We start from the raw sequence: 26257 nt of genomic DNA, 5'->3' as shown, positions 1-26257 counted from the left end.
ACTGAGCTATTTCCTAGTGTGGACAAAGGCTAACTCAGTAGTTAACTTGCTCAACAAGATATGAATATGAGATAAATGGCTACTTCAGACTTGTGGGATTAAATAATATACCTTTGACAGCATTATGCAACTGATGGGTATTTTATTACTTACATATAATTATGAGAAATAATTGGGTTTTATAAAACTATATTTACTATACCTTTGCTTTTTTTTAACTCTTTATTTTTATTTTTTAAAGAAACTATAGTGACACTGAAGCGGAAGGAGAGATTTTTAATTCCTTAGTGCAATATTTTGATGATAATTTGGAGCCGAAAGTTAAAGGGATGCCATTAGTTGAAGAAACTTCTTTACTTGAAGATTCGTCAGTAACTTTGCCTGTGGTAATAATTGGTGAGTTATTATATTTTATTTCTTAAAACTAGCTACTGCTCTTACTTCTAAGGTGTGTATGTTCTTACATTGTATTGAAAAGGCTCCACATCTTAAAGTAACGGTTTGAATGTTCCCAGCACAAATAATTGTCATATATCTAAAGTGATGTATATGTTAACCTTGATCTAATCACTGTTGTGTATATGCATCAAAATGCCATGCTTTGCCTTACAAATATGTATAGTTACCATGTGGCAATTAACAAATATCTTAAGAAAAGAGATGCTTCTGTGAGTGGAGCCAAAGAATTATAATGTAATTTAAGTTATAAGTATTTAAGTCTGAAATAGCCATTTATCTCATATTCATATCTTGTAAGCAAGTTAAGTACTAAGTAAGCTTTTATCCAGGTTAGGGAAAAGCTCAGTTGATAAAGAGCCTGCATGCAGCAGGACCTGAGCACAGAATTATAATGAAGTATTAAGTTGTTTGATATGTTAAAATAGTCATTACCAACTCTTTGGATTGGCTCATATGATACAGAATCCATGTTGGAATGCAATAGCTTTTCACTGAATTACTGACAGGAGCTGTTAATGGTGACCAGTGTTATTAGAGTTCTGTGGAGATCGTTTTGTGTAGAAATTACTGGATTTCAACTCTATAGCTGTGTGGTATGGATTGGACAACTGTAGACAGACTTACAAATTGAACGACAACTGTAAATCAGTACTCATGCCATTTGACATTGGAATGCTATGCAGTGATATTTATAACTACTTAAGTTGTAGCATGTCAACAGATAAGATGTGTAGTTATTATAATTAAGGTATTCAACAATTGAGATTTTTAAAACTTTTGATAATTATGTTCACTTATTACCTGCTATTTCTATTTTCCATCTAATTTTCAGACTTGAAGAAGTCAGACCTATCTCAAGATAGCAGTGTAGTGGCTGTTTGACTTTCTATATTGCAGCTGGAATTGTATTAAGTCTGTAGATCAGGTTAAGAACAACCAACGATAATTTTTAGTCTTTCTATCTATGAACATGGAATGTCTTCCCATCTTTGTAGGCCTTTTAAAAATTATTTCTAGTCATAATTTTGTGATTTGCTTTATGTAGCTCACTAGAACCCACTAATTAAAATTATGCTAAAATATTTACTTTTACATAAGTGTAAATGATAGTGTGGTTTTTATTTCTTTTTTTAATAAATTTTATTTTTGTATATTAATTACAGGTTATTTACTTTGTATCCCAGCTGTCATCCACTCCCTCATTCCCTCCCAATCCTACCCTCCTCTCATCGCCTCCCTGCCCCTCTCTAAGTCCTCTGGTAGGGGATGTCCTCCTCCCCTCCCATCTGACCCTAGTTTATCAGGTCTCATCAGGACTGGCTGCAATGTCCTCCTCTGGGACCCAGCAATGCTGCTCCTTCCTCGGGGGAGGGGGGAGGTCAAAGAGAGTCCCTGTTCGCAGCCCCTGGATGCGGAGCTGCCATGGGCTACAGCTGAGCAGGGGTTCTAGGTTATCTCCAGGCATGGTCCTTGGTTGGAGAAACAGTCTCATAAAAGACCCCTGTGCCCAGAAATTTGGTCCTTGTGGTGCTCCCATCCTCTCCCGTTTCTTACTAACTCCCCCTCTTTCATATGATTCCCTACACTCTGTGCAAGGTTTGGTTATGAGTCTCAGCATCTGCTTTGCACTTTTTCATTGCTTCTGTAAGAAAGAGGTTGACTTTTATTTATTGACGTGTATCCTCAGTCTTACCATAATGGCTTGTTATAGGGTTTTGAGGGGTCAATTCTTGGGATTTTCTATGAAGATAATTATGTCACTGGCAAACAATGTCCTCCCCTGCCCTTTTTCAACTTGTGCATATTATCCTAAACATGTTCTTTGTCATGTTAAGTTTTCCTCTTTCACATATGCTGTATGTTTTTCAAATCCTTAATAGATGCTGGGTTTTATCAAATTGCTTTTCTTGCACTTGTGGATATTACCATATGAATTCTCTTGGTTTTTAAAATGTTTGTTTTTTTTTAGACATTTATATTTGTCTGTTTTCTTATTGATATAATTTATGCAACTATGCCACAATACATGTGTGGAGTTTCAGAGGACAGCTTTCAAGAATTGGTTCTCCTTCCATTGTGTGAGTTCCAGAGGTTGAACTCTGTTGAGAAGGGCTGCAAGCGCCTTTACCTGCTGAGCCATCTCTCCTGCCCTTTGTCTAATTGATTCCACATCAGTTGTAATAAAGAAGTAGCCGATGAAAGCACGTATTTCTCAAGAACAGGTCATCCTAGATAACTGATTTTGGAAGTCAGTAGCATAGAGTGGAAGCCTTAGGTAGACAAGATTCTGAAAGAATTCATTGAGAATGGAGGCAGAGGTCAGGCTTGTTAGAGGCAGGTTTTAGTTATTGGAGGAGGAAGAACAGGAGAGGGCAAGTGCCAGGCAATAAGAGGATCAACTTACGTTATTTTGCTTTAAAAAAAAATAGGAAATGGACCTTCAGGAATATGCCTTTCGTATATGCTGTCAGGCTACAGACCGTATTTGTCATCTGAAGCAATACATCCAAATACAATCTTACATAGTAAACTAGAAGAAGCAAGACATCTCTCCATTGTTGATCAGGTATTGTTTGTTACATCAGTTTTAAAAATATTTTAATGCTGAAACAAGATTAGGTTTATGTATTTCTTTGTTGTAAATCATTCTAACTAATGCTTTCTCTTTATTTTAGTTTTATATATTCTGATCTCACATCTTCTAAATTATATTGAATTTTTGAGCAAAAAAATTCCAAATTATTTCCTAGGGGAATTTTAAAAAAATTTATGTGGCTGTTATGTTATATAAGAGCATGAGGTTACATTCATGTATGCCTTACAAGTTAACTGTTCGTATTATTTTTTGAAGTGAGGCTTCTTGTATTTCTTAATCTCAGCTAGGCTAGGCTGCCTCGAGAAGTCCTTCCATCTCCACCTCCACAGTGCTGTGATTATAAGCATGGTCTACCATGCCTGGCTTTTATGGGTTCTAGTGATGAGACACAGGGCCTCATGCTTGTTGAGGAGTGAGCCATCTCTCAGCCCTCTGGGGGAGGCTTTAATGTTCTCTGCTGAAATCAATTTGGGAAGTGCTAGCTTTACATCCTGTTTGACATTTGTATGCCAAAGGCATCTTCAACTTTTATAAGGATTAAAAAAAAACAACAACAACAAAACAAAACCACTTTGTTTTAAATCCAGACATTGCCTACATTTATTTTGCCAAGGAATCAAATATGAATGAGCTCAAGGAACATGCATGTTCTCTCACTCACTCTCTGGGAACTGTTGGGTTGGCATTTCTTTTATTAACATAATTGTCTTGGCTTTTTTCAAACTCATGTTTTCCCGCCTTTGGTTCAGGACTTAGAATACCTGTCTGAGGGCCTCGAGGGTCGATCATCTAATCCGGTGGCAGTACTTTTTGACACACTTCTTCATCCAGATGCTGACTTTGGGTATGATTACCCATCCATTCTGCACTGGAAATTGGAGCAACATCACTATATCCCTCACTTAGTTCTTGGTAAGGGCCCGCCTGGTGGGGCATGGCATGTAAGTATTAGTCACATGTTAGTGTATATTGAAGTATTATTATATATTGCCCTAATAGAACCAATTTGATTTTTTTTTTTTTCAAGACATAGCCCTTACTGTCTTAGAACTCACTTTGTAAACCAGGCTGGCCTCAAACTCAGAGGTTTACTAGCCTCAGCTCCCAAGTGCTGAGATTAAAGGCATGCTTCCAACCTGATCTTTGTTTTGGGGGTGGGGGGCATTGTTGTTGGTTTTTTTTTTTTTTTTTTTTGTTTTGTTTTGTTTTTTCTTGAGGCAGGGTTTCCCTGTGTAGCCCTGACTGTCCTGGAACTCACCAGGCTGACCTCAGACCCATTTGCATCTTTGAAGAAGTACCATTTCATAGCTATTTGACAGCACTTCTGTCACATTTAGTCCTTTAGAACACTGTTATCCCAGTGACAGCAGGCAGGTGTTCATGGCATAGCCACCACATAGCCGAGTTCAAGGCCAGACTGCCACACATGACACTGTGTCAAAATTAAATACACAAACCACAGATACATGACCCTGTCTCAAAAATTATGTAAGTGAATGGATAAAATTTATTATAATATGCCCATTCTCAGTGCTGGGCTCTGTAGAAACAGGGCAAGTTATGAGAATAGAGCTGTTGTCTATGAGAGCTGAATGGGATTGTTGGTGATTGGGTAGGTCCCTTGGCACTTAGCTTTTCTTTGTTTTGTGCAAAGCAGAAGTAGGGCGAGAAAGCTTGAGAGGCTTACTTCTTCAATAACATTAACCCTAGTACTGAGTCTTGTTTCTTAGGCAACCACTGCTTAATTGTCTAGTTTTAGAAAATGAATATATTGTATCCAGCCTAGTCCAGATTTCAAAATTACAGTTTATAGAAAAAAAGCAGTTTTCTAATTTTTAAAAAATCTATAAAACAAATAACAAAATGAAGAAACAAAGCTTTGGAAATTAGTGAACATTTTTTATTTTATTTAAGAGGTTAAAATATTGATTTGTTCTTCAATGTGTATATCTTAATTATACCGATCATAGACCAAAGCAAATGCTGTAATTTGTTTCATAAATGTAGACAATACCAAATGGTGGAAATGTATAAAAGTTTTATTAGAGTGGAATTTTAGAGGAAATTGACTACAAATGAGAGAACATAAGATGCTTGTATTTCTAAAAATGGCTTTCTTCACTTAATAGGATTATCTCCAGTTTTATCCATTTTTCTATCATTTGGCTTTTATTCTTTATGTCTGAAAACAAAATCCGTAGTATTTATCTACCATCCTTTTGAACTCTTGTGAATGTTTATATGACTGAATTTGCATATAAATAAAATGTGTTGATTTCAAAAGGTAATATTGTTTTATTGCTTTTTTTTTTTTTTTTTAACTGTACTTTAAACTAGAATATGGAAGGCTCCATGTTGACAATCAGCTTTGGAAATTGGATGGAGCTGCCTGGACTTAAATTTAAAGATTGGATGTCTAGCAAACGAAGGTAAAGATCAAACTATATTAAAATTCTTTGATGTGTGAAGAAAAGGGAACTGTGAAAAATGTTCACAGTATCTGTGACTCCTGTATTAGATGAATAGAAATATACTTACTAAATAAAAACTTTTATGAATCCAGTTAGGATTCTATAAAGCTATGTGTATTTAAAGAACTGTTTATAGGGGCCTTCCTGCAACCTTGTTAACCAGGATTTCTTTTCCGTATTAAATCACTCTGTTACTTTCTCATCTAACTATACATTATTTCCCAAACTTGTATCAGTTTTTGAATATGTATGAGATTCTTTATCTACACTTCATGTATACATACCTAATTTTTTTTATATATATATTTAATTTTATGTGCATTGGTTTGAGCGTTTCAGATTCCCTGAAACTACAGTTAAGAGACAGATGAGAGCTGCCATGTGAGTACTGGGAATTGAACCCAGGTCCTCTGGAAGACCAGCTATGCCATCTCTAGCCCCTTGTTTGTTTGTTTGGTTGGTGTTTTTGAGAGAAATATTCTGCATAGCCTTGACTGGCCTGGAACTTTTAAAGATTTCTGCTTCTGCCAGGGTTATTAAATCTGCTGGAATTAAAGGTGTACACCACCACAATCCGGCAAGGTGTTTGTTTTTGAAGGGTAATGGGTAATGTATTATGACTGGTCATTTAGAATAATAAACTAAAACATGCAATATGGTTGGCTACTGTGGACATGAAGGTAAATATTTAATTATAAGTGATTTAAGTGGTACTAGCTGAGAAATTTGTTTTTGGAAGAATATAAGTCTTATTCATTTTTGGGGAAAGAACAAAGTTCAAAAGAACTGTAAAGAGCCCTATCATTTTCTGGTACATGTACAAACTAGATTTGATTTATTATTACAGAAAACCTAATTTTACTACTAATGAAAGTAAGTTAAAGCAGGAACTTAACTTAATCTTTGTTAGAATAAATGGAAAGTTTGAGTAATTGACACCCTGCTAGGTAGCAACAATAGAAGTTTTTCTTAATTTAAAAAGATTTCGGGATATCAGTTTTAGATCTAGATCATTGAGGTGGCATACCCTTTTAATCCCAGCACTTGGGGGCAGAGGCCGGCAGGGCTCTTAAGTTCGAGACCAGCCCGGTCTACAGAGAAGATTCCAGGGCATCCAGGACTACACACTAGAAAACAAACAAAATACCTAAGTCGTAATAAATTTAATTAAGATTAAATTTTCAGGGGACTGGAGAGATAGCTCAGTGATTAAGAGCACTTGCCGCTTTTTTGTTTGTTTAAAGACTTACTTATTTTTACTTTATGTGCTTTGGTGTTTTACCAGTATGTATGTCTGTGTGAGGGTGTCAGCCTGAAACTGGAGTTAAAGACAATTGTGAACTGCTATATGGATTCTCAGAATTGAACCTAGCCTCTGGAATAGCAGCCAGTGTTCTTAACTACTGAACCATCTCTCCAGCCCCAAATACTTATTTCCTTCCTTCCTTCCTTCCTTCCTTCCTTCCTTCCTTCCTTCCTTCCTTCCTTCCTTCCTTCCTTCCTTCCTCCCTCCCTCCCTCCCTCCCTCCCTCCCTCCCTCCCTCCCTCCCTTTCTTTCTTTCCTTTTTGTTGTTGTTTTTTGAGACAGTGATGTAGTCCTGGCTGTCCTGGAACTCACTCTGTAGACCAGGCTGGCCTCAAACTCACAGAGATCCACCTGCCTCTGCCTCTGGAGTGCTGGGATTAAAGGTCTGTGCCACTACCACCCTGCACTTGCTGCTTTACTGGACCCAGGTTCAGTTCCCAACACATGGTGGCTCACAACAATCCATTACTTCAGTTACAGGGGACCTGACACCACCTCTAATGCTCACGTGCACCAGATACATATGTGGTACACATAGATACACTCAGGCGAAACACTCATAGTATAAGTAAACGGAACAAAAGTTAAATCTTTAAACATTCACTTTAGCCTTTTCTTTTTTAAGATTTATTTATTTTGCTCTATCTGCATATACACCCACATTCCAGAAGGGGGCATCAGATCACATTATAGATGGTTGTGAGCCACCTTGTAGTTACCTGGAATTGAACTCAGTACCTCAGGAGGAGGATCCAGTGTTCTTGGCTGAGCCATCTCTCCAGCCTCCACTGTAGACTTTTTAAAATAGAAATATGTAGAGGTTGAAAGATTAAAGTTGCAAAATGAGTGAAGTTGTTTGAATTTATTTGTTAAGCAAGTGAAATTGTTTAGCATATTCTTGGATTTGTTAAAATGGAAGGTTTTTGCTTTTTTTTCTAACCAGAAGTATTATCCATCTGAATTAAACAGGATTAAAGGTGTTTGTCATGGTTCCCAGCTTTGTGCTGGGATCTTAACCTAGGTACTATTAATTGTTGATGCATCTTTCCAGCCCCTCTGCACAGTAATTTGTTAATGAAATAATTTACAAAATTACAGTAGTAAGAAAAATGGTCTGATTTTCAAATACCTACATTGTAATCGATTTATTAATTGAAAATGTGTCAGACAGCCTCCTCTTACTTGCTTTCTTTGAGTTGTAGACAGTTTGACTTCTCTTTTCTAGTCATTTATATACAAGGCATGCTCTTAAATGCTTATGCATAATCAGAGAAAACATCTGCACTTCTGAGATTGGCTAAATTCACTAACTATGGTCATCTGCAGGGAATCTACATCTATTTTCCCGTTGCATGTTTTTGCTCATTATTTCAAACATTTCATACATTTTGGGGGGTTCGGGGACAGGGTTTCTCTGTGGAGCCTTGGATGTTCTGGACTTGCTTTGTAGACCAGGCTAACCATGAGCTCACAGAGATCTGCCTGCCTCTGCCTCCCCAAGTGCTAGCATTACAGGCGTATACCATACATGCTATGTTTCTTTATCTGTTTTCTTAGGTTGGAACCTAAGTGGTTGGTTCTAAAGCTTGGCTGTTGTGCTGTAATAATTGCTGATGTACAAGTATAAATATCTCTGTGACATGTTGACTAGAAGCCCTTTGGGTAAATACCCAGGAATATAACAGTTGTGACAGATCTGGTGTTCGTTTTTTTGGGAGCTGTCCATTCAAATCTGCCACGCAACTAGGCTAGTTTGTATTTTTTACCAGCAGAGTTCCCTTTTACCCACATCCTTATTAGCTCTTGTTATGTGTTTTGCTAATGACTGTGATTCTCACTAGGATAAGATAATTTTTATAAAACATGAGGATACTTTTTAACTAACAGTCTTGAAAGAACTAAGATATAAAGGTTGTAGCTAGAGAAATAATCTGAAACTGAAAGTGCTCTCTTCATAGGGCATTTTTCCTTTTCATCATACAGGAACTTAAAGGGGGACCGTGTTATGCCAGAGGAAATAGCTCGCTACTACAAGCACTATGTGAAGGTCATGGGTCTTCAGAAGAATTTCCGAGAGAATACTTACATCACCTCTGTATCAAGACTCTACAGAAATCAAGGTGATAATGCTAGTCAAGACAGCGATATTTCAGCACAGCGTTTACAAAGCCAGAAGTCCAAATTTATCAAAAGAAACTGGGAAATCAGAGGCTATCAGCGAATTGCAGGTGGCTCTCACGTTCCCTTTTGCCTCTTCGCTGAGAATGTAGCTCTCGCAACCGGGACATTGGATTCTCCTGCCCGCCTGGGAGTTGAAGGGGAAGAGTTTCCTTTTGTGTTTCACTCAATGCCTGAATTTGGAGCTGCTGTAAACCAAGGAAAGCTGTGTGGCAGAGTGGATCCAGTGCTGATCGTAGGGTCTGGCCTCACTGCAGCCGATGCGGTGCTCTGTGCTTATAACAGTAACATCCCCGTGATCCACGTGTTCCGCAGACGAGTGACTGATCCAAGCTTAATTTTCAAACAGCTTCCCAAAAAGCTGTACCCCGAGTATCACAAAGTCTACCATATGATGTGCGCTCAGACATACTCCTCAGACTCAGGTTCATCAGACTACACCAGTTTTCCTGAGCACCGTGTGCTTTCCTTCAAGTCAGACATGAAATGCATCCTTCAGAGTGTCTCTGGACTGAAGAAAATATTTAAGCTGTCTGCAGCTGTAATCTTGATAGGTTCTCACCCTAACCTATCCTTTCTGAAGGAACATGGGTGTTACCTAGGCCGCAACTCAAGCCAGCCAATAACCTGCAAGGCTAACCCTGTGGAGATTGATGCATACACCTATGAATGTGTTAAAGAAGCCAACCTTTTTGCTTTGGGCCCTTTGGTTGGAGACAATTTTGTTCGATTTTTAAAGGGAGGGGCATTGGGTGTTACACGCTGTTTGGTTACAAGACAGAAGAAGAAGCAGCATTTGTTTGTTCAGAGAGGAGGAGGAGATGGAATAGCTTAAAGTTTACAAGGAATTTAATTGGACCCTTAACTATTAAATATTTTTAACAGTGGTGTATTGCAGTGTGTTGGCTTGAATTAACTGGGAGAGCCTCCAGCTGTCACTCTTCTAAAGTTACCAAAGCTTGGTATCCAGAGTTGTATTCAAGTGTATGAGAGGTGTTACTCTCAGACAAATCCAAACACTGCCATCTTGGTATACTTCATGCTTTCATTTAACTAGAACATTCTTTTTAACTTGGCATTTATAAAGCCAGTCATTCAGATAGAAATCATTTTTAATTGATACTGGTCACCTTACTGCTCAAGGGATGGTCCAAGGGCTGTCCACATCAGCTTCCTCTGTAGCTCATTAGGAACTTAGGCTTACTATACTCACACAAGATCCTGAAGGGTTGAATGTGTACACACTGACGTTTGAAGCACACTGATCTAAGTGAAAATGGGCTACAAATGTGTATGCTGTAGTAGGATAAGAGGAAGCATTTTCAACTCAGGTTTTATTTATTTTGAAATTATCAGCTATATAAACCTAATTTATTACCAAATATGATGGTCTTTAAAAAATATTTTTACTGTTCAAACTTCGACAGGTACTTGATATCCCTAACGTCTCATAATTTAATTTTTCAATAATGCTGACATCCAAGAACCTACTAAAATACTTTTTATAAGATTTACTCTGTTTAGCTATCATAACATCTAATGAATCTGATTTGCAATTCAATAAATTGTGGATGGAACTACTTATCCTTGTGTGAACACTGAGTTAATTTCTATTAACAAATCAGAAGATTCGGGGCACACTAAGTACTATAATTAGAATATTGTTTGGGTTTTGCCAGAATTATTAAAGGTTAGTGTGGAAAATTAGATTGTGCCCTTTTCCACTCTCAAAGTATTACTTGGAGATCTATAACAGTGTTCATTCATAGGAAATGACAAAGCAGCCCACACTAGTTATCAGATTATGTCCTCTGATAGTCCTGATTTTCACACACTGTGAAATGTGTTAGTGCTAAACAAGACATCTTTCAGGGCTCCTGGGAATATTTCAGAGTTGCCCCCTTTTGGGGGTCTATAATTTTACCTAGAATGTACTCAATTTGTTTCCAGTTTCCTGAAGAAGAAGAAGACAAAAGAGTGGACTACCTACCATGGAGTGTCCTGCTGAATGCAATGCTGAGTGCTCATCATTCAGTGTTATGTTAATTTCCTTTACCAACCAATCACATCAGATGAGGTTTTAACTCTCATCTGTGAAGTCAACTTCTAGTTCCTTAATAAGATTAACTATTTTCAGAGAAACTTCACACCTTTTTGAAAAGACACGTCTTCTGATTATGCTTTCTTGCCTATGCTTGAGCTCTGGGTTGGATCAGATGTTTTACTTTAATGTCTCATGTAAGTTGAAAATAACAGTATTATAAACGTAATTTATGGGGTAAAATAAGACTTAGTTGGCATTCTCTTCTCTCGCAGGAGACTTTTATACTTAAGCAGTTGCAGTTGTGGGGGTATTAACTTACACATTTTAAGAATAAGATGTCAGAGAAAGTAAGTCCTCAAATAAGTCTAGAATAGGAAATCCTCCAGATCAATGCCAGCTTTCCCCAGCTCCTTCAGTACTAGCTGTCCTGACAAAGTATTAACTCCGATGTGCTATCCTCCTGTATTCTTATTACTTGATGAACATCTGTGCCAAAATTCCATCTGCTTTTTAATATTAGACTCGTTAGTGAGCTAAGTGACTTCTAGCCCTTGTCTAATGTGAGAAACAGACCATACTTAAAATTGTTGAAAGAATGCTCAACCTAATCTGGTGGAAATTAAAAACAAAAAAAATAAATACACAGGTGCAGTACAGCCAGAAGTGCCTTGGAGCCCCTAAGGTGCACACTGGTAGTGCTTTTCTATGAACAAACATGGAGAACATTAGTAATTGTGAAAAAGCCTTTAAAATATAGATGTCTTAGTTACATTACTATTGCTGTGATAAAGCATCATGACTAAGGCAACTTACAGAAGCAAGAGTTTATATGGGGTCATAGTTCAGAGGAACGAATCCATTACTGTCATGTGGGGAACACCGGTGGCAGGCAGGCAGGCAGGCACTAGTGCAGCAGCTGAGCGCACACATCTTGATCCACAAACAGGAACCAGAGAGAACTAACACTGAGGTGGTGCAAACTAGTTTGCCATACAAACTAGTATGTATGGCATACTAGAGCCATACCTCATAATTCCCACCAAACAGCCACCAGCTGGAAACCAGGTATTCAAATCCACAAGACTTGGGTGGGATAGGGAAGAATCATAGTCAAACCAACAAAATGGAATGGTCAGTAGGAAGTGGTGGGACCTTCTAAGTACACTTTCAAAAAGGAAGTTCTGGCAACTCCTTGTTTGTGAAAAAGATTCAATGAAAAAAAAACTCCTTGAAGTTTCAACTTCACATTGGAGGAACATGAACCCAATGAGATATGTTTACATGAATGAAAGAAGACTAGTAAGAGGTGGTAATTTTTTTCCTAAAAGTATCTAGGGTCTAACTATTGAGAGTATTTAAAATCTAAACCTAAAAATTGGAGATGTAAGACATAAAGTGAGTTAAAACACCAGTGTTAGGAAAATAGGCGGTAGTACAGTTCTATAAGATGTACAGTGTGCATTACAGGCTGCTACTAATTTAAAGTAGACTTATGTTAAAACAACAGCGCTGCAAAGCCAATACAGGAGAGAAAAGTGAATAATAAACGGCTAGAAAGCAGAGCAAAAACTGCACAGTGGAACAAAGCTGCCACATAACACTGCAGAATGAATTCAGGTATGAATGTTAAAACATTAACATTTTTAAATAATCAATGGGAGCTAGAGAAAATTAATCCCTAAGTATAAAGAAGGGAATAGTGAAATCAATAATGAAATCAATGACTAGGCCTTCAAAATCTTAATAGACTTGACATGCCCCTAGCCATACAGGAGGAACAAAGTGCTAGTAACGAGGGAAAAAAAAAGATAGTACAAATACAGAAATGAACAACTTAATATGAGGGCATAGAATGGATCAAGTCCTTGAAAGACACAAGAAATGGGAAGTCTGAATAGCTATGATCAAGCATAACACTGACATTGTTTTAATAGTCAATTTAGTAAGATGAGAAAAAAGAACTGGAAAGCAGAATTTATTCACAAATGATGTATATGTAAAAATCTGAAAAAGTCTACAAAAATCGATTTATATTAAGGTGAATTTAGCTACTTACAGGGTTCTACATTCATTATACAAAAATACCATATTACAAGCAAGGCATCATTGTTAAGATGAACTACCTAAAAGATCATTTACAACATCAAAACACTGAGTACAGGGGTCACTGTAAAATATGCAAGCCTCACAATAGAAGTACAAATGAGTTGAAAGAAATGGGAAATCTCACTGAGTACATATATAGGTTGGGTATTTTAAAGCTATCAGTTCTTAGCTGGGTGTGCTGGCACGTGCCTTTAATCTCAGCACTGGGGAAGCAGAGGCAGGCAGATCTCAGGCCAGCCAGCTGCTCTACAAAGCAAGTTCCAGGACAGCCATGGCCACACAGAAACCCTGTCTTGAAAAAGCAAAATCATTCGTTTCTAGTACAATTAAAATCTGTTGTTCCCACTCTGTCCCCCCCCGTTTAACAGCATTGTCACCTATGATCAGACAGGTGGGATGGGTCAGGGGTGTTGGAGACCTCAGGCAGCAGATGAGGCAGGCTTTGAAGAGCAGCTTCTTTAATGGGGGTTGGGGGAGAGACAAAAGGCCATTTATACCTTCGGGGAGTGGGTAGAGGCTTTGGGGATAAGTGCACATCATTGGCTGGGCCTAAGGTGCTGGGAATGCCTTGTTTGCATGGAGAGGAGTTCTTTGTGCTTGCTGGACTTGACCTTCTGGAAGGGAGGAGTTTAACCCGGCTGCAGCTCTAGTGTGGGCAAAGGTGAGGGGTGCAGGACTAAATGCCTTCCAAATGCAGGCCTGGGGCAGGAGAGGGAGTGCTCCCACTACTATGGACACAAATCCAACCCACTCCTGCTCCTCCTGCACAACAGATCCCTGATAGAAACTGGCTTGCTAGAGGACTGAAGTTTTGGGTTCCAGAGACTGGGGAAATGGCTCAGTGATAAAGCAAATGGCTCACAAACTGAGCATTCAGGTCCCCAGAAGGCAGAGGTGACATCCCTAAAACTGGCTAGCCATATCTGTGGGCTGCAATTTGAGAGACCCCACTTTAGTGAATAAGTTGGAATGAGATTTTCTGATTCAAGAAAAGAGTAGTCTGATGAAAGGATGGGTAAACAATAAACCATAACCAATGTGTGATAAAGCTTCAAGGTAATTTAATGCAGAAAGACTTCCAATAAAGTGTTTGACATGCATATGGGAGAAACCTACTCCTGACCACTTTATACCATCCTTAAAAGTTAAGAAGTTTACATTAGTATTTATGGAAATATTAAAATGTAACCTTATGGACTAACACTGAGTCTTGGACTTAAATAGTATTTTTCTGTGTGTGACAGGAAAAATATCAAAGAAAATAGGTAAATGTGACTTTATCAAAATTTAAAGTGTGTGCTGGAGATGCAGTTCAGTTGGTAGAGTGCCTAGCATCCTGAAGCCTTGGATTCTCCCCAGAGCCACAGCAAGTGCTCCTCATGGCCATCTCTCCAGCCATAAAAGGAATGTTAAAAAAAAAAAAAAAAAACCTACTGGACCTTTAGTGCCTTTTCTTTCACTGTGTTGAGGAAGAACAAAGGTTTAGATGTATGCTTGCTGTTTCATAAATAAAACTGGAAAGTGTAATGAAGGATGAGAATAAACTAAGCCCATATTTGTAACTTGTCTCTGTAAAATGAAGTAGTATGTTCTGAAGTCTGATCTAAGGTAGAAAGTAGCTGATCCAGACACATAAGTGTAATTTTAAAGGGGCACACACAGACAATGTTCCATGAAGACCTACCAAATATAGCTACGCCTTGTTTCTACATTATGTTCTAAGTTAAAAAAAAAAAAAAAAAGTAAGATAGCTAGGGTGGCAGAATTTACAGGCCAGGAAGCTTTCAGTGTGTACTAAAAGGCTTATAATACTTTCCAGAATATAATGCATAATATACAACCCTACTTCTCCACATTAAAATATTTGGAAAAAAAACCTATTAACCTATTTCCTGTTATCATTTTCCTCTTGGTAGAAGACAACCCCTGCTTCTACTTCACAGAGGGACATACTTGGACATGTAAGGAGCCAAGACAGAGGCACTGTGATCGGTACAGCCACCACCAAGGAGTCTACCTCTCCTGGGGGAGCAAGTCACAGGGTGCATCTGCACAGTCTCCATCTCTTGTACTGAGATGTGGGCGATATTCTTGCCACTGACGTCCTTTCACTTGGATCACATCCATTTAGGACGCTTATAGAACAATGGTAAAGACAAAGTTATGTGGATGTGCCCGTCACCAGATCTAAGGGGAGAACACGGTACACAATAATTACAGTAGTTCCTGAAAAATATTGAGCTCAGGTATTTGAATGAGTCACAAAAGTCCATCTATATGTGTACCTATAGATAACCCTTCTGACACAGGGAAACCCACGTAGCCCGTAGAAGGGAGATTTTGGCCTTCACTTTTAATGCAGTTGCAGTTTCAGGATTCTGGACACTATGATTGCGATAATTACTTAGTAAAAAATACACAAGATAACAAAGCTCCCGGAGACAACATTACCACACAAAAGGAACGGAATGTTTGCTTTATTTAATAAACTGAAGCCTTAAAGGATTTGTAATTCTTGTGTACTACATTCATGTATCCCAGTTGGCCTGAAATAAATGCTTGCTAAGAAAAGCGTTTCTATAGCTTTCTTTACAAAAGTTCAATCATCTTCTTTTTACATTAGGATTATATCTGCAAAGAAAAAAATCAGGTTAAAGGACATTTCAGTAAGGGATCCCATTAAAGGGCTTTCAACCTGCAGTCTGTCTTTAGCAAACCTCATGAGAGTATCAGCGTTGCTCTTAAAGTTGAAAGTTCCATTTATCCCTTGATGTTACTTACATGAATAATGTGATAAAAATATCATCATTAACACAAATCATATGAAGCTTTAAAACTAAAACAATAGCATAAAAATTAAGTGTGGATTTGAATAGATCCTAAATAACCATTTCCTCAAATGAAGGTATATTGTTTGTACAAAAAGATAGATTCTGCTTTTTTACAATTTTCTCCTATAGAAACTCAGCAACTACATGTCTCATTGATTTTTCTTGTACTCATGAAAAATCAGTATTGTCACTATTCTTACTAGTGATTTATACTGTCAGCTGTCAAGTCAAGAAAATTGTAAAACTAGCTGCAAAACACACTGGGGGTTGGGGTGGCGGCAAGATGGCTCAACAGGTTCTTGCTGTGGAGCCTGATGACCTGAGTTCCGTCCCCATGGCGGGAGAAAGCAACTCCTGAGTGTTGTCCTCCAATCTCCACACACTCATTATGACATGCATGCTTCAACACACGCATGCAGAAACGCAGGTATGCATAATGTGTGCATATACACAGTAAGTGTGTAAAAAGATTGAGGGTGAGAAGAATGTTACCGTCTTAGCCAGGGTCCACCTCTTCTGTACTTCATTAGTATTTAAGAGGTAACGATTACAAAGTTATTGGGTTTCCAGAAATGTTCAAAATTTATTATCATTCCTAACAACTCTCTAGAACTGCCACAAAGCAAGCAAACAACAACAAAAACAGTTTTGAATTTCTTATTCAACCTTTCATTTTTATCCATCTGTCAAATTAAAACTAGACAAATGGTCTGGACACTTGTCTGATTTTAAAATTTGTTCATTTAATTCTACTATAACAAAAACCTCAGATTGATACTCTAAATACTTTAGAACTCTTCCTTTGCCTGAAAGACACCATGTAAAAATTCAAACATCTTATTTAATAAAACGGAATTAACCTTAAATCTGCAGCCAGGAAATTAAATTAGTATATGGCCAAATAATAAAAACACATGCATTTTAAAAGTCAAACATTCTTTATGTGAAGAGATTAGGTGTCTCTTATAAGGACAGAAGAAACAAATATTTGATTGGCATGAGCATAACTGAGTTATACCTACATTTCTCAAAAGGCCTTGAGAGCAAAGTCAACTCTTACCTGAATAGGTCATCGGCAAGAGAGTCTTCTTTCGCTTGTTGTTTCTGTACCTGCAAAAGTTAACATCACATGAGTCATTTGCTCAGTAGCACATATCTGGTATACTGACTATAGAGTCATCCTCCAGTTTCATATCCAAGACGTCGTTCATTAGCAAGGTTTTCTTCTGTAGCCTCTCCCATTCAGCTGACCTATTTTCATTTTATGCTAAGATTACTGCAAGAGCGCTGTAATTAAGTAACTGTCTGACCAATTTCAAAGACAACCAACTTACACTGTTAGCTTAGTGAGTTTGGAAACATTCTTTTTGACCAAGTTCAGTGCTCAGGAATGATGATGGCACATGGGCTTCACTAACACTCAGTGTTTAGGAAGAGCTAGATGGCTTTGTGAGTGAAGGCGCTCGCTGACACCCGATGGTGCAGCCCGATGTCCTGACTTCAGCACCCAAAACCCACATGCCACAGGGGGAGAACAGGCTCCGTAAGGCTGACCTCTGGCACCCATGCATGCACATATGCGTGTGTGTGCGCGCGCGCGCGCGCACACACACACACACACACGCAAGATAAATAAAATGTTATTAAAAAGATACAGAACCATGACCTGTATGGATTTAATCCTACATAGATTTCTTTTATCCATATTGTAAAATGTCAAAATCACATCTTTTTTTAACATTTTCTATTACAGCAGCAGAACAGAACATAAATAGGAATACATAAAACATGGATGTAGCATGGGTCAAGGTTTTGAGGCACTCAGGGCCTGCCTGTACTCTGACTTAAGACCATTTAATAAAAGTGCATACCTTACCAAAAAAATATCAAGGCTTCAGAACAAATGATACTAAATTTTAAGGGGACAATAAAGAAAAAAAAAAACAAAACTAATTTTTATTTTAAAAAACACATTAAGACAGTGTAGAGAAACAGAAATGACTATCAGAAATGCAAGGACTGAGATCTTATCTCAATATGTCAATATTCAAATCAGGTAGCACACTACAGAATGACTATCTCAAATTCGGGGGAACTTTGGGAACCGGCCCACTGATGATGAAAATTAAGATGGGCTCACCGCCCGACTAGAAGGGCTGAGGAAGGACGGAGTACAGCACACGAAGGAGCACAGTGGGGACACCCCGCGGCTGCCAGGTGACAGCACGCGGAACGTGTGCAGGGCTGTACGGAGCAGGGTGCCTGGACCCCTGCGCGCCAGCCAAGCGTTGGCACACATAAAGCACATCTACCTCCCGCTGAGATTAAAGAAGATGGAAAAGGGGGCAGCTGCATCGTCATTTTAACTTCTCCCAAGCATACGACGAGCAATGACTCGGGTGCATTTGGTGTGGCTTCCTTCAACTTGGTATTTCCCTCGCTTCCATTCTGCCTCTCCTCCTACCTTCCTGAACAAAGAGAATTTGGATTATTATTCACTTAATGTTCCAACAAGTAACTTCTTGGGGTTTAGGTTTTACCTTCTTAATTATTTTATGGACTGCCATAAAAGAATGTGTATTCATAAAAGATTTGCACACATAAAAAATTTAAAAAAATAACTAAAAAACACATCAGATGTTGGGATCACTGGCAAAACTATTTGTAGGAAATAAAAAGAGCTTGAAAAACAAAACAACAACAACAAAAAAACAGGCTTGCAACAAAAAGATACAAGTCTAAATTTAAAACTACATGGCTGGAAGTGAAAATTAAGTGTTGAAGACAGAAACAGTAAACTGAAGGACAATCCAAAGAAATTAGCAAAATTATAGTCAAGAAAAATGAAACTTGATAAAATTGTACTGGGCTTTCCCAAAAGACCCTGTAGGGGAAACAGGGAAATGGTGGTGTTCAGGAAACAGCAAGAAGGACCCGGAACTTCTGGAAGGCAGCCCCCAGACAAGGAGGTATTTGCTCCTACGTGGGTCTACATGGAAGAGCTTCCCAGTAGCTGTCTTTTTCAGTGCCAGGCCTGTACTTAGGGTGTTCTGGCTTTGTTCTTTCTTTTGCTTTTACATTAGGATTTATAATTAATCTACTCAGATGCCACTTGCTTTTTAACTAACAAAACTCTGTAATTCTCTTAAAGATGAAAAAGTAAAGGTGAGTCTTAATGTTCCATCATGAAATAATTTTCCTAAACTAATGAACTGAAGTCACTTAAGTCTGCTTATAGGAAGAACTTGCTTGGGGCTGGGGAGATGGCTCTGTGGATAAGGGCAGGCTGTGCAAGCGTGAGAACCTGAGATGAGAGCCTTTGCACACACATAGAAACCAGGCACACACCAGTGACCTCTCTCTGCACTAGGGGAGAGGAACAGGCAGATTAAGAGGACTCAGCAGCCAGCACCGCAGGTTCAGGAAGAAACCCTATCTCGGAGCTCAGTCAGTCAATACCAACAAATACAAATAAGGTAGATAATAACAAAGACTTGCGAATCAACCTCCGGCCTCCCCCCGACACACACTTAAACATGCATACATACTACTCACACTAAAAAGAAAAAGAAAGTTTACTCAAAGAGTCACAAGAAGCTAAAGTGCAATTCAAACTATAAGGGCCTCACTTCCCACTAACCTCCATTTCCTGTTTCAACCACTCTTCTAATTCTGTATTCTTTCGAGCATGATGAGCAATTAAATCTGACCCTCCAATGACGCGTGGAAGCTTTCCTGCTCCAGGAAATCTGGTCTGGAAAACATAAGTAGCGAGGGTAAGCATATTAATAAACTAAGAAAACTATTTTTAAAAAGACCTAAAATGTGAACAGTTATAAGTCATGCATAAACATCAAAGGAGTGTATATTCTGTTAGTGAAAATGAGGCACATGGGGCTAGAGAGATGGCTCAATGGTTAAAAGCATTGTCTGCTCTTCCTTCCAGAGGACCCGGGTTCAAGTCCCAGCACCCACATGACAGCTCAAAGCTGTCTGTAACTCCAGTTCAATGGATCTGACACCCTTACACCAATGCACTCAAAATAAAATTAAATAAATTATTAAAAAAGAGAAACACACACACACAGAAATTGTGCCAGGTCCATCTGTTTTCACCCTTTTCTAGCTCTCTTACTCTATCTAGATTTAGATACGCCATTAGGACTTACACACTAAGAAGAAAAAAAAAAAAACTTATGAGTTATAACTGTAGGTTTTATTTTAAAAATTGCTTTAGGTTTTTACATAGCAACCAAAGCAACTCAAGGAAAACAAACTATAGTTTAAGGCACTATATCTTATTCTAAGTTTTTCAAAGTTTAACCTATAATCCTGGCACTTGAGAGGCTGAGGCAGGAAGACTACAGAGTTCAAAGCAAGTCTATGTACATGTTGAGTTCCAGGCCACCTCATACTTCATGTAAGACTCTATCTCAAAAAACAAAAATGGGGCTGGCTCCAGGGGTAAATAAGCCTGCCACCAAGCCAGACAAGCTGAGTTCAATTCTCTTGACTCATATAGTGGAAGAAGAGACACACCACTCGCACATGTTGTCCTGTGACTTCCATGTAACACAACAAACAATACATTAACTCTGATACAAAATAAAAACAAAAAACCCATTAAATCCTTTCAATGCCAGTGTTGTTTCTAACAGTCCGAACACTGCCCTCTTGAGGCAGTTAATAAAGACACTTACCTTCTTGAATTTCTTGAAATTCTTCAGTTGACCATAATCATTTAGCACGCACAGACTTGTGGGACTGTAGTTACTAACCACCAGTGACTTAAATTCAGTCAGCAGCACTCCTCTCGGAAGCTCCTCACTGTTGTCCAGAAGTTCATCACTACTCTTAAGTGGCGATTAAATGGTTAGAGAAAAAGCAAAAGAAAGTGGAATTCACTTGTCATTTAAAGATTTATAGAAAAAAGTCCAAATACCCAAAAGAAAACAGGAAGTTGTTCCTGGCACCTGAACTCTGTATTTGGGATCAATATCTATTTCAAAACCGGAAAGTGACTAAGGAGCTCTACGGCACTGAAAACATCTATAGCATGTCCGCTTAGAAGAGAAGGCTACAATCATAGAGTATTCTTCACCTAGAGGCTGTGTACCACACCTCCGTGAGGAAGCTACCTTCTTTAGATATTCTCCCGACGTATCTCATCACCATCTGCTTCTTTCCCATTAACACTGTGCAGCACAGTTGTTAAACATTCCATTGGACAGGTCACATATATGTTTAACACATCTAGAAGACAATTCTGAACATGCAATCTAACAGTCTGTCCAATGAGAGTCTCTGCTTACGTAATTTACTACCATTACGCTGGTTATAAGGGCAGTTACACACTGTCAAAATGTGCTGTTTGACACTGAAAAACATTCTTAACAAATATGGTTACAGAGTATAGAATTGGAATGCATGTTTCCTGCTTCATGATTTTTTCTAATGACGTTCTATCCTCTGCTTATTTTATATTTATTTTGCATTATAAAAATGATGTCAGACAAAAAGCTAATCTGAGTTTGTTGAGTTCAAAATGGCTCATGAGGCAGCAGAGACTACGTGCAACACACTTGACCCAGAAACTGCGGATGGACATACAATGCAGTGATGACTCCAGATGCTTAGCAAAAGAGGCAAGAGCCTTGCACATGAGGAGCATGGTGGCCAGCCACCAGAAAGCAGGGCCAACTGAGAGCAATCATTGAAGATCTCACAACTACAAGAAAAGTTGTTGGAGAGCTCAATATGGGCCAAGTCTTGTTCAGCATCAAACTGGAAAGGTGATAAGGCTCTGTAAGTGGGTGCTTTGAGAACTGAGTGATGATAATAATGACACTAATAACAAATAATACAACAGCTTGACTGTGGTCCTCTCTTACTCTACACAACAAGCCAGTCAGACTGTGATATGCAGCGCAAAGTGTACTGTACATGACAGTCAGTCAGGGGATGGATCGAGAAGCTCCAGAACAGATCATTCACCAAAGTCAGACTTGCACCCCAAAAAAGGTCATGATCACTGTCTGCTGCCGGCCTGACCCAGAGCAGCTTCTTAACTCCTAGTGAAACCATTGCATCTGAGAAGTATGAGCAGCAATCCCATGAGATGCATCCAAAGCTGCAATGCATACAGCTAGCACTGATTGACAGAGAGGCCCCAATTCTCCAGACAACTTCTAACTGGATATCACACAATCAACACTTTCAAAGCTGAAAAGAATTGGGCTGTGAAGTTTTGCCTCAGCCATGATGCTCTTGCTAACGGACTACCACTTCTTCAGGCATCTTGCCCGCTTTTTACAGGGAAACATTACCATGCAGAAAATGCTTTTCAAGAGTTCCTTGAACCTTGAAACATGGGTTTTTATGGTACAGAAATAAACTTATTTCTCACTGGCAAAATGTGCTGATTGCTCCTATTTTGACTAATAAGGATGTGTTTGAGCCTAGTATGACTATAATGACTTAAAATTCACAGCCTGGATTTGTAATTCCTTTTACTAATAATCTAATTCAACCTAATACACATCAACCTACTCATCCTAATTTCTTTTAAATTTTCTGGAGAAAGGGTCCCACGGTGTGGTCCTGGCTCACCTGAAACTCACTATGAAGACCAGATGTTCTTAGAACTCACAGACGTCCATCTGCCTCTGCCTTACTAAAGCAAGGATTAAAGGCACAGGCCATACCCAACTAGTAATGCTTTTTTTTTTTAATTCTTTTAATTGACGTCACTATATGTAATTTATATGTAAGATATGTGCAGTTAGAAAGACCAAAAAAGAAAAGCCAACAAAAAAGGCTCTTCTGATTATAAGGGGCTGTAATCAGAATTTTAAGTAAAACTGGCCTAATTCTTTTTGAATTTACAGATAACACATGTCCATTACTGAATTTGATATAAACAACAACCGTGCTGGAAAAGCTTCAGTTGTTTTATGAACAAAGGACTTTCAGTACTTGAGAAAATGATTTGCTCAATATTGCGTATCCATGCAGTATAGAGAAAGGGGTTATACCTATGGTTCTTTATACTCCTTATTGTCTCATAATCTATTTCCAGAAAAGGCAAACTCCCAAAAAGGGTCAGAATTATACGAGGAAATATTTAATAAGAATGTAAACTGGCAGAAATTTATCTGATGATAATCGTTTTAAGTCAAATATTTGTAAGAATAAAATAAGAGTTTTTCTTACAGCTTTTTCATCTTTCGTTGCCCATGGTGATTCTCTCTGAAGCTCATCTTTCCTTTCTGTTTTATCTTCTTGCTAAAAATAAACAAAACATTGGTTATAGCAGTTATTAATAATCTTTTTAAAATTTTAAAAACAATCACTCTGTGACCCAGGAAATAAATATAAATTTTGTTTTAGAGAATATCCAACAAAATGTGAATAAAACATAAAGTTATAAAATCACAGCCAGAAAAGTGCATTAACAGTTGATCTACACTGTTACTATGTCTGGCTGGGATGGTAGAATATCAATAAACTGCTGGTCCACCCTTTATAAGCATATAGAAATATAATTTCTCAAAATGGTGTAAGAAAATCAAATGAGGACTAATCTCATACCAAGGCTGGTTAAGTGCAGTGCTCCTGTCTGTGATATAGCAAGCTGAGTAACTAAGAAAATCAAATGAGGACTAATCTCATACTAAGGCTGGTTAACCACAGTGTCCCTGTTTGTGATGTAGCAAGCTGACTAAGTAACTAAGAGAGTCAACTGAAGGGCACATTGGACCCGCTCTACACCATTTCTTTTATATACAAGAGAATCACAAATTACCTTAAAATAAAAAGTTTTCTGGTTTTTGTTTTGCTTTTGACGACAGGGTCTTACTATGAAGCCCTGGGTAGCTGGGAACTTACTATGTAGACCAGGGTGATTTCAAACTCAAAGAGATCTGCCTGCCTCTGCCTCTTGAATGCTGGAAAAGTAAAATGGCCTTAATACTTTACAATAAAAACAAAAACATTTTTGAAAAGATTCTTGCTAAAAACAAGTTAATACTAGAATATAGTGATTTTTTTTAGTAGATCCTAACTGTTACGTATTCTCTCTTGACTCCTACATTTGTATTATTTATTTATTTATTTATTTATTTATTTATTTATTTATTTATTTTATTTATAATGTTACTGTTAGATTCAAAGGGAACTCCCAGTACCATCCCTCCCCTGATGAAACTAGTGATGTCTCAAGATGGAAAGCTGGATATGGTGTTACTGGCAGACAGATAAAAGCTCAAAGGCTGCCTTCCTCAGGAGCCTGTGAAATGGACAAAAACCTCTGCCAAAAGAAGCCGCTTACTTATCTCTTCCTTCTAGAGACGGGCAAGTGTGGCATCTAGTTACTCATCAAAGGCCCATGTTAACCTTCAGCTCCTATAATCTGTACCTGTTAGCATAGCAGAGCCCCTATATTTGCCTCCTGACTTTCCCCATCTCCCCCTCCACCCTAAACTCCCACGCTGTCCCAGTTTAGGCTTCCTTCTCCTGACCATACAGCTACCTGTTCTTTATAATGGGTGAGACCCCTCCCCAATTACTCTGCGCTCCAGAGAGCTATCTCTGTCCACTAGGTTCCTCTCCATCCCATAGAGGTAGCCATGGCTGCTCTAAACTCCCACAAATGCCTCTGGTTAGTCTCTCTCTCTCTTATATCTACAAAAAGAACGTTTTGCCCAGGTATGGGGTGATCAGGCCAGTGGTTTCACTGCTCCCTTGCTTATGTAAGTTTGTCATACATTTCAAAACAGTAAATAAATAAATAAAATAATTATACTATAAAACAGTATACCACAGTAACATAATTTGATTGTCTGATATCATCATGAACCCTTAAATATTAAATGAAAGACATCTGATGCTTCACAAAAGACTATTTCAATGGTGTCTATGGGTACATGGTACTCAATTCTTGTCTTCTCCTATCTGGATTCTAATGACCTGAGTAACAGGAACTCTGAATGAATGTCTAAAAAAGTGGGTACTAAGGACTATAAAGTAAAGTCAAAGAGCAAAGACTTCTGTGACTCAAACTACAACCACTTTTTTGTAGGTCTGTGTTTATTGTGTGATCAATATGGGATGGAATTTAAGGAAAAGAAACAAAGCTGTGAAGAAACTGCTCTGTAACCACAGCACTCAGCACTGAAGGCAGAAGGACCAGACGTTTAAGATCGCCCTACGCTTTGCACCACACTTGAGGCCAGCCTGAGGGACATGAGGAGCTGCCTCATAAAACACAATAAACTGTTACGTACAACTTCTCTGCTGCTTTCTGGCACTGTTTCACCATTAAGGTAACTATTCCTTTCTACATCCATTCTTGGCTTTTTTCTGATGCTGACATCTTCCTCTTGCTTTTCAACTTTCACGTGAACTGCCAGCTCTGGCTTTGTACTCTTGAGTAAATCTTCCAACACTTCTTCTATAGCTAAATCAACTTCTTTTCTTTTTTTTGGTCTGAGATTTTCTATGGAAAAGGATTTACTGGCAGAACTTTTCCCACTGGGTTTTATGTCTGTATCATCCACAAATGAGGCATCTGCTTCCTTGTCCACAGTCTCATTCTGAGATAGAAGCTCCTTGCTTCTGCACAGTGATGGGGCAGCAGGTTGCGTTTGTTCTAAAAGAGAACAAGACAGCTCCAGTCTTGATGATTTAGATGAGCAACTTTCTGGATTTTCTTCATCCCTTTCCCTTAGGTTCAAAAAGAAAACAAAATCCGAGTGAAGAACTTTGCTTAATTTGTCATTATTTAGTACTCACTCCACTTAACTCACAACGTACTCCTTACTTTATTAACAGTATCAGTGGAAATCAAACCTTTCAAGTAGTATGTGCTTCATATTCTGCATTAACAGAAGTGATGATGGATCCTATGGTTAAAGCATATGAAGAGCCCTGTCCCCCTTGCTAATGCAGAATCAGCCAGTAAATCCATGTGAAGGAAGAGAGAAATATATAAACATACACGGGGTCTACAGGCAGAAGGCAGCGCCTTATTTAGCAGGGAAGGCAAGTGATGGGCAATTAAACCTTTACCAAGAACTATAACCTGATGGGTTAATGAGAGCTGTAGTCAAAAAATTAAGCCAAAGGGGCCAAATCTAGAACATACCACCAAATGAATATGGAAAATACCATGTGACTATGTCTAACAGTCCTTCCTTCCTTCCTTCCTTCCTTCCTTCCTTCCTTCCTTCCTTCCTTCCTTCCTTCCTTCCTTCCTTCCTTCCTTCC

General features: G+C 38.4%; 2 protein-coding genes across 2 annotated transcripts in view; one reads left to right on the top strand and one right to left on the bottom strand.

Moving 5' to 3' along the window:
• Window positions 1–241: 241 nt before the first annotated feature.
• On the top strand, window positions 242–10588 carry Osgin2 (oxidative stress induced growth inhibitor family member 2; the record flags this gene model as incomplete). The annotated part of the gene is given in 5 exon segments (XM_055603500.1): window positions 242–396; window positions 2889–3025; window positions 3805–3996; window positions 5393–5484; window positions 8816–10588. Coding segments are annotated over 5 exon segments (1606 nt in total), but the record flags the coding sequence as incomplete, so codon positions are not given.
• Window positions 10589–15607: 5019 nt separating this feature from the next.
• The window catches only part of Nbn (nibrin), a 32759-nt gene continuing 22109 nt past the window's right edge, over window positions 15608–26257 (bottom strand). Inside the window, exons 11-16 of the mRNA XM_055603423.1 lie at window positions 25276–25714; window positions 23204–23275; window positions 20692–20844; window positions 19632–19745; window positions 17052–17101; window positions 15608–15791 (exon numbers count right to left, since the gene is read on the bottom strand). Of these exons, the coding sequence (XP_055459398.1) occupies window positions 15764–15791; window positions 17052–17101; window positions 19632–19745; window positions 20692–20844; window positions 23204–23275; window positions 25276–25714 (856 nt within the window). The 3' untranslated portion in view covers window positions 15608–15763. The remainder of the gene's footprint in view (window positions 15792–17051; window positions 17102–19631; window positions 19746–20691; window positions 20845–23203; window positions 23276–25275; window positions 25715–26257) is intronic.

This window comes from Psammomys obesus, unplaced genomic scaffold, assembly GCF_907164565.1.
Source record: "Psammomys obesus unplaced genomic scaffold, mPsaObe1.curated_primary_1811, whole genome shotgun sequence".
Taxonomy (NCBI): Eukaryota; Metazoa; Chordata; class Mammalia; order Rodentia; family Muridae; genus Psammomys; species Psammomys obesus.
This window is presented reverse-complemented; position numbering and strand designations above follow the sequence as displayed.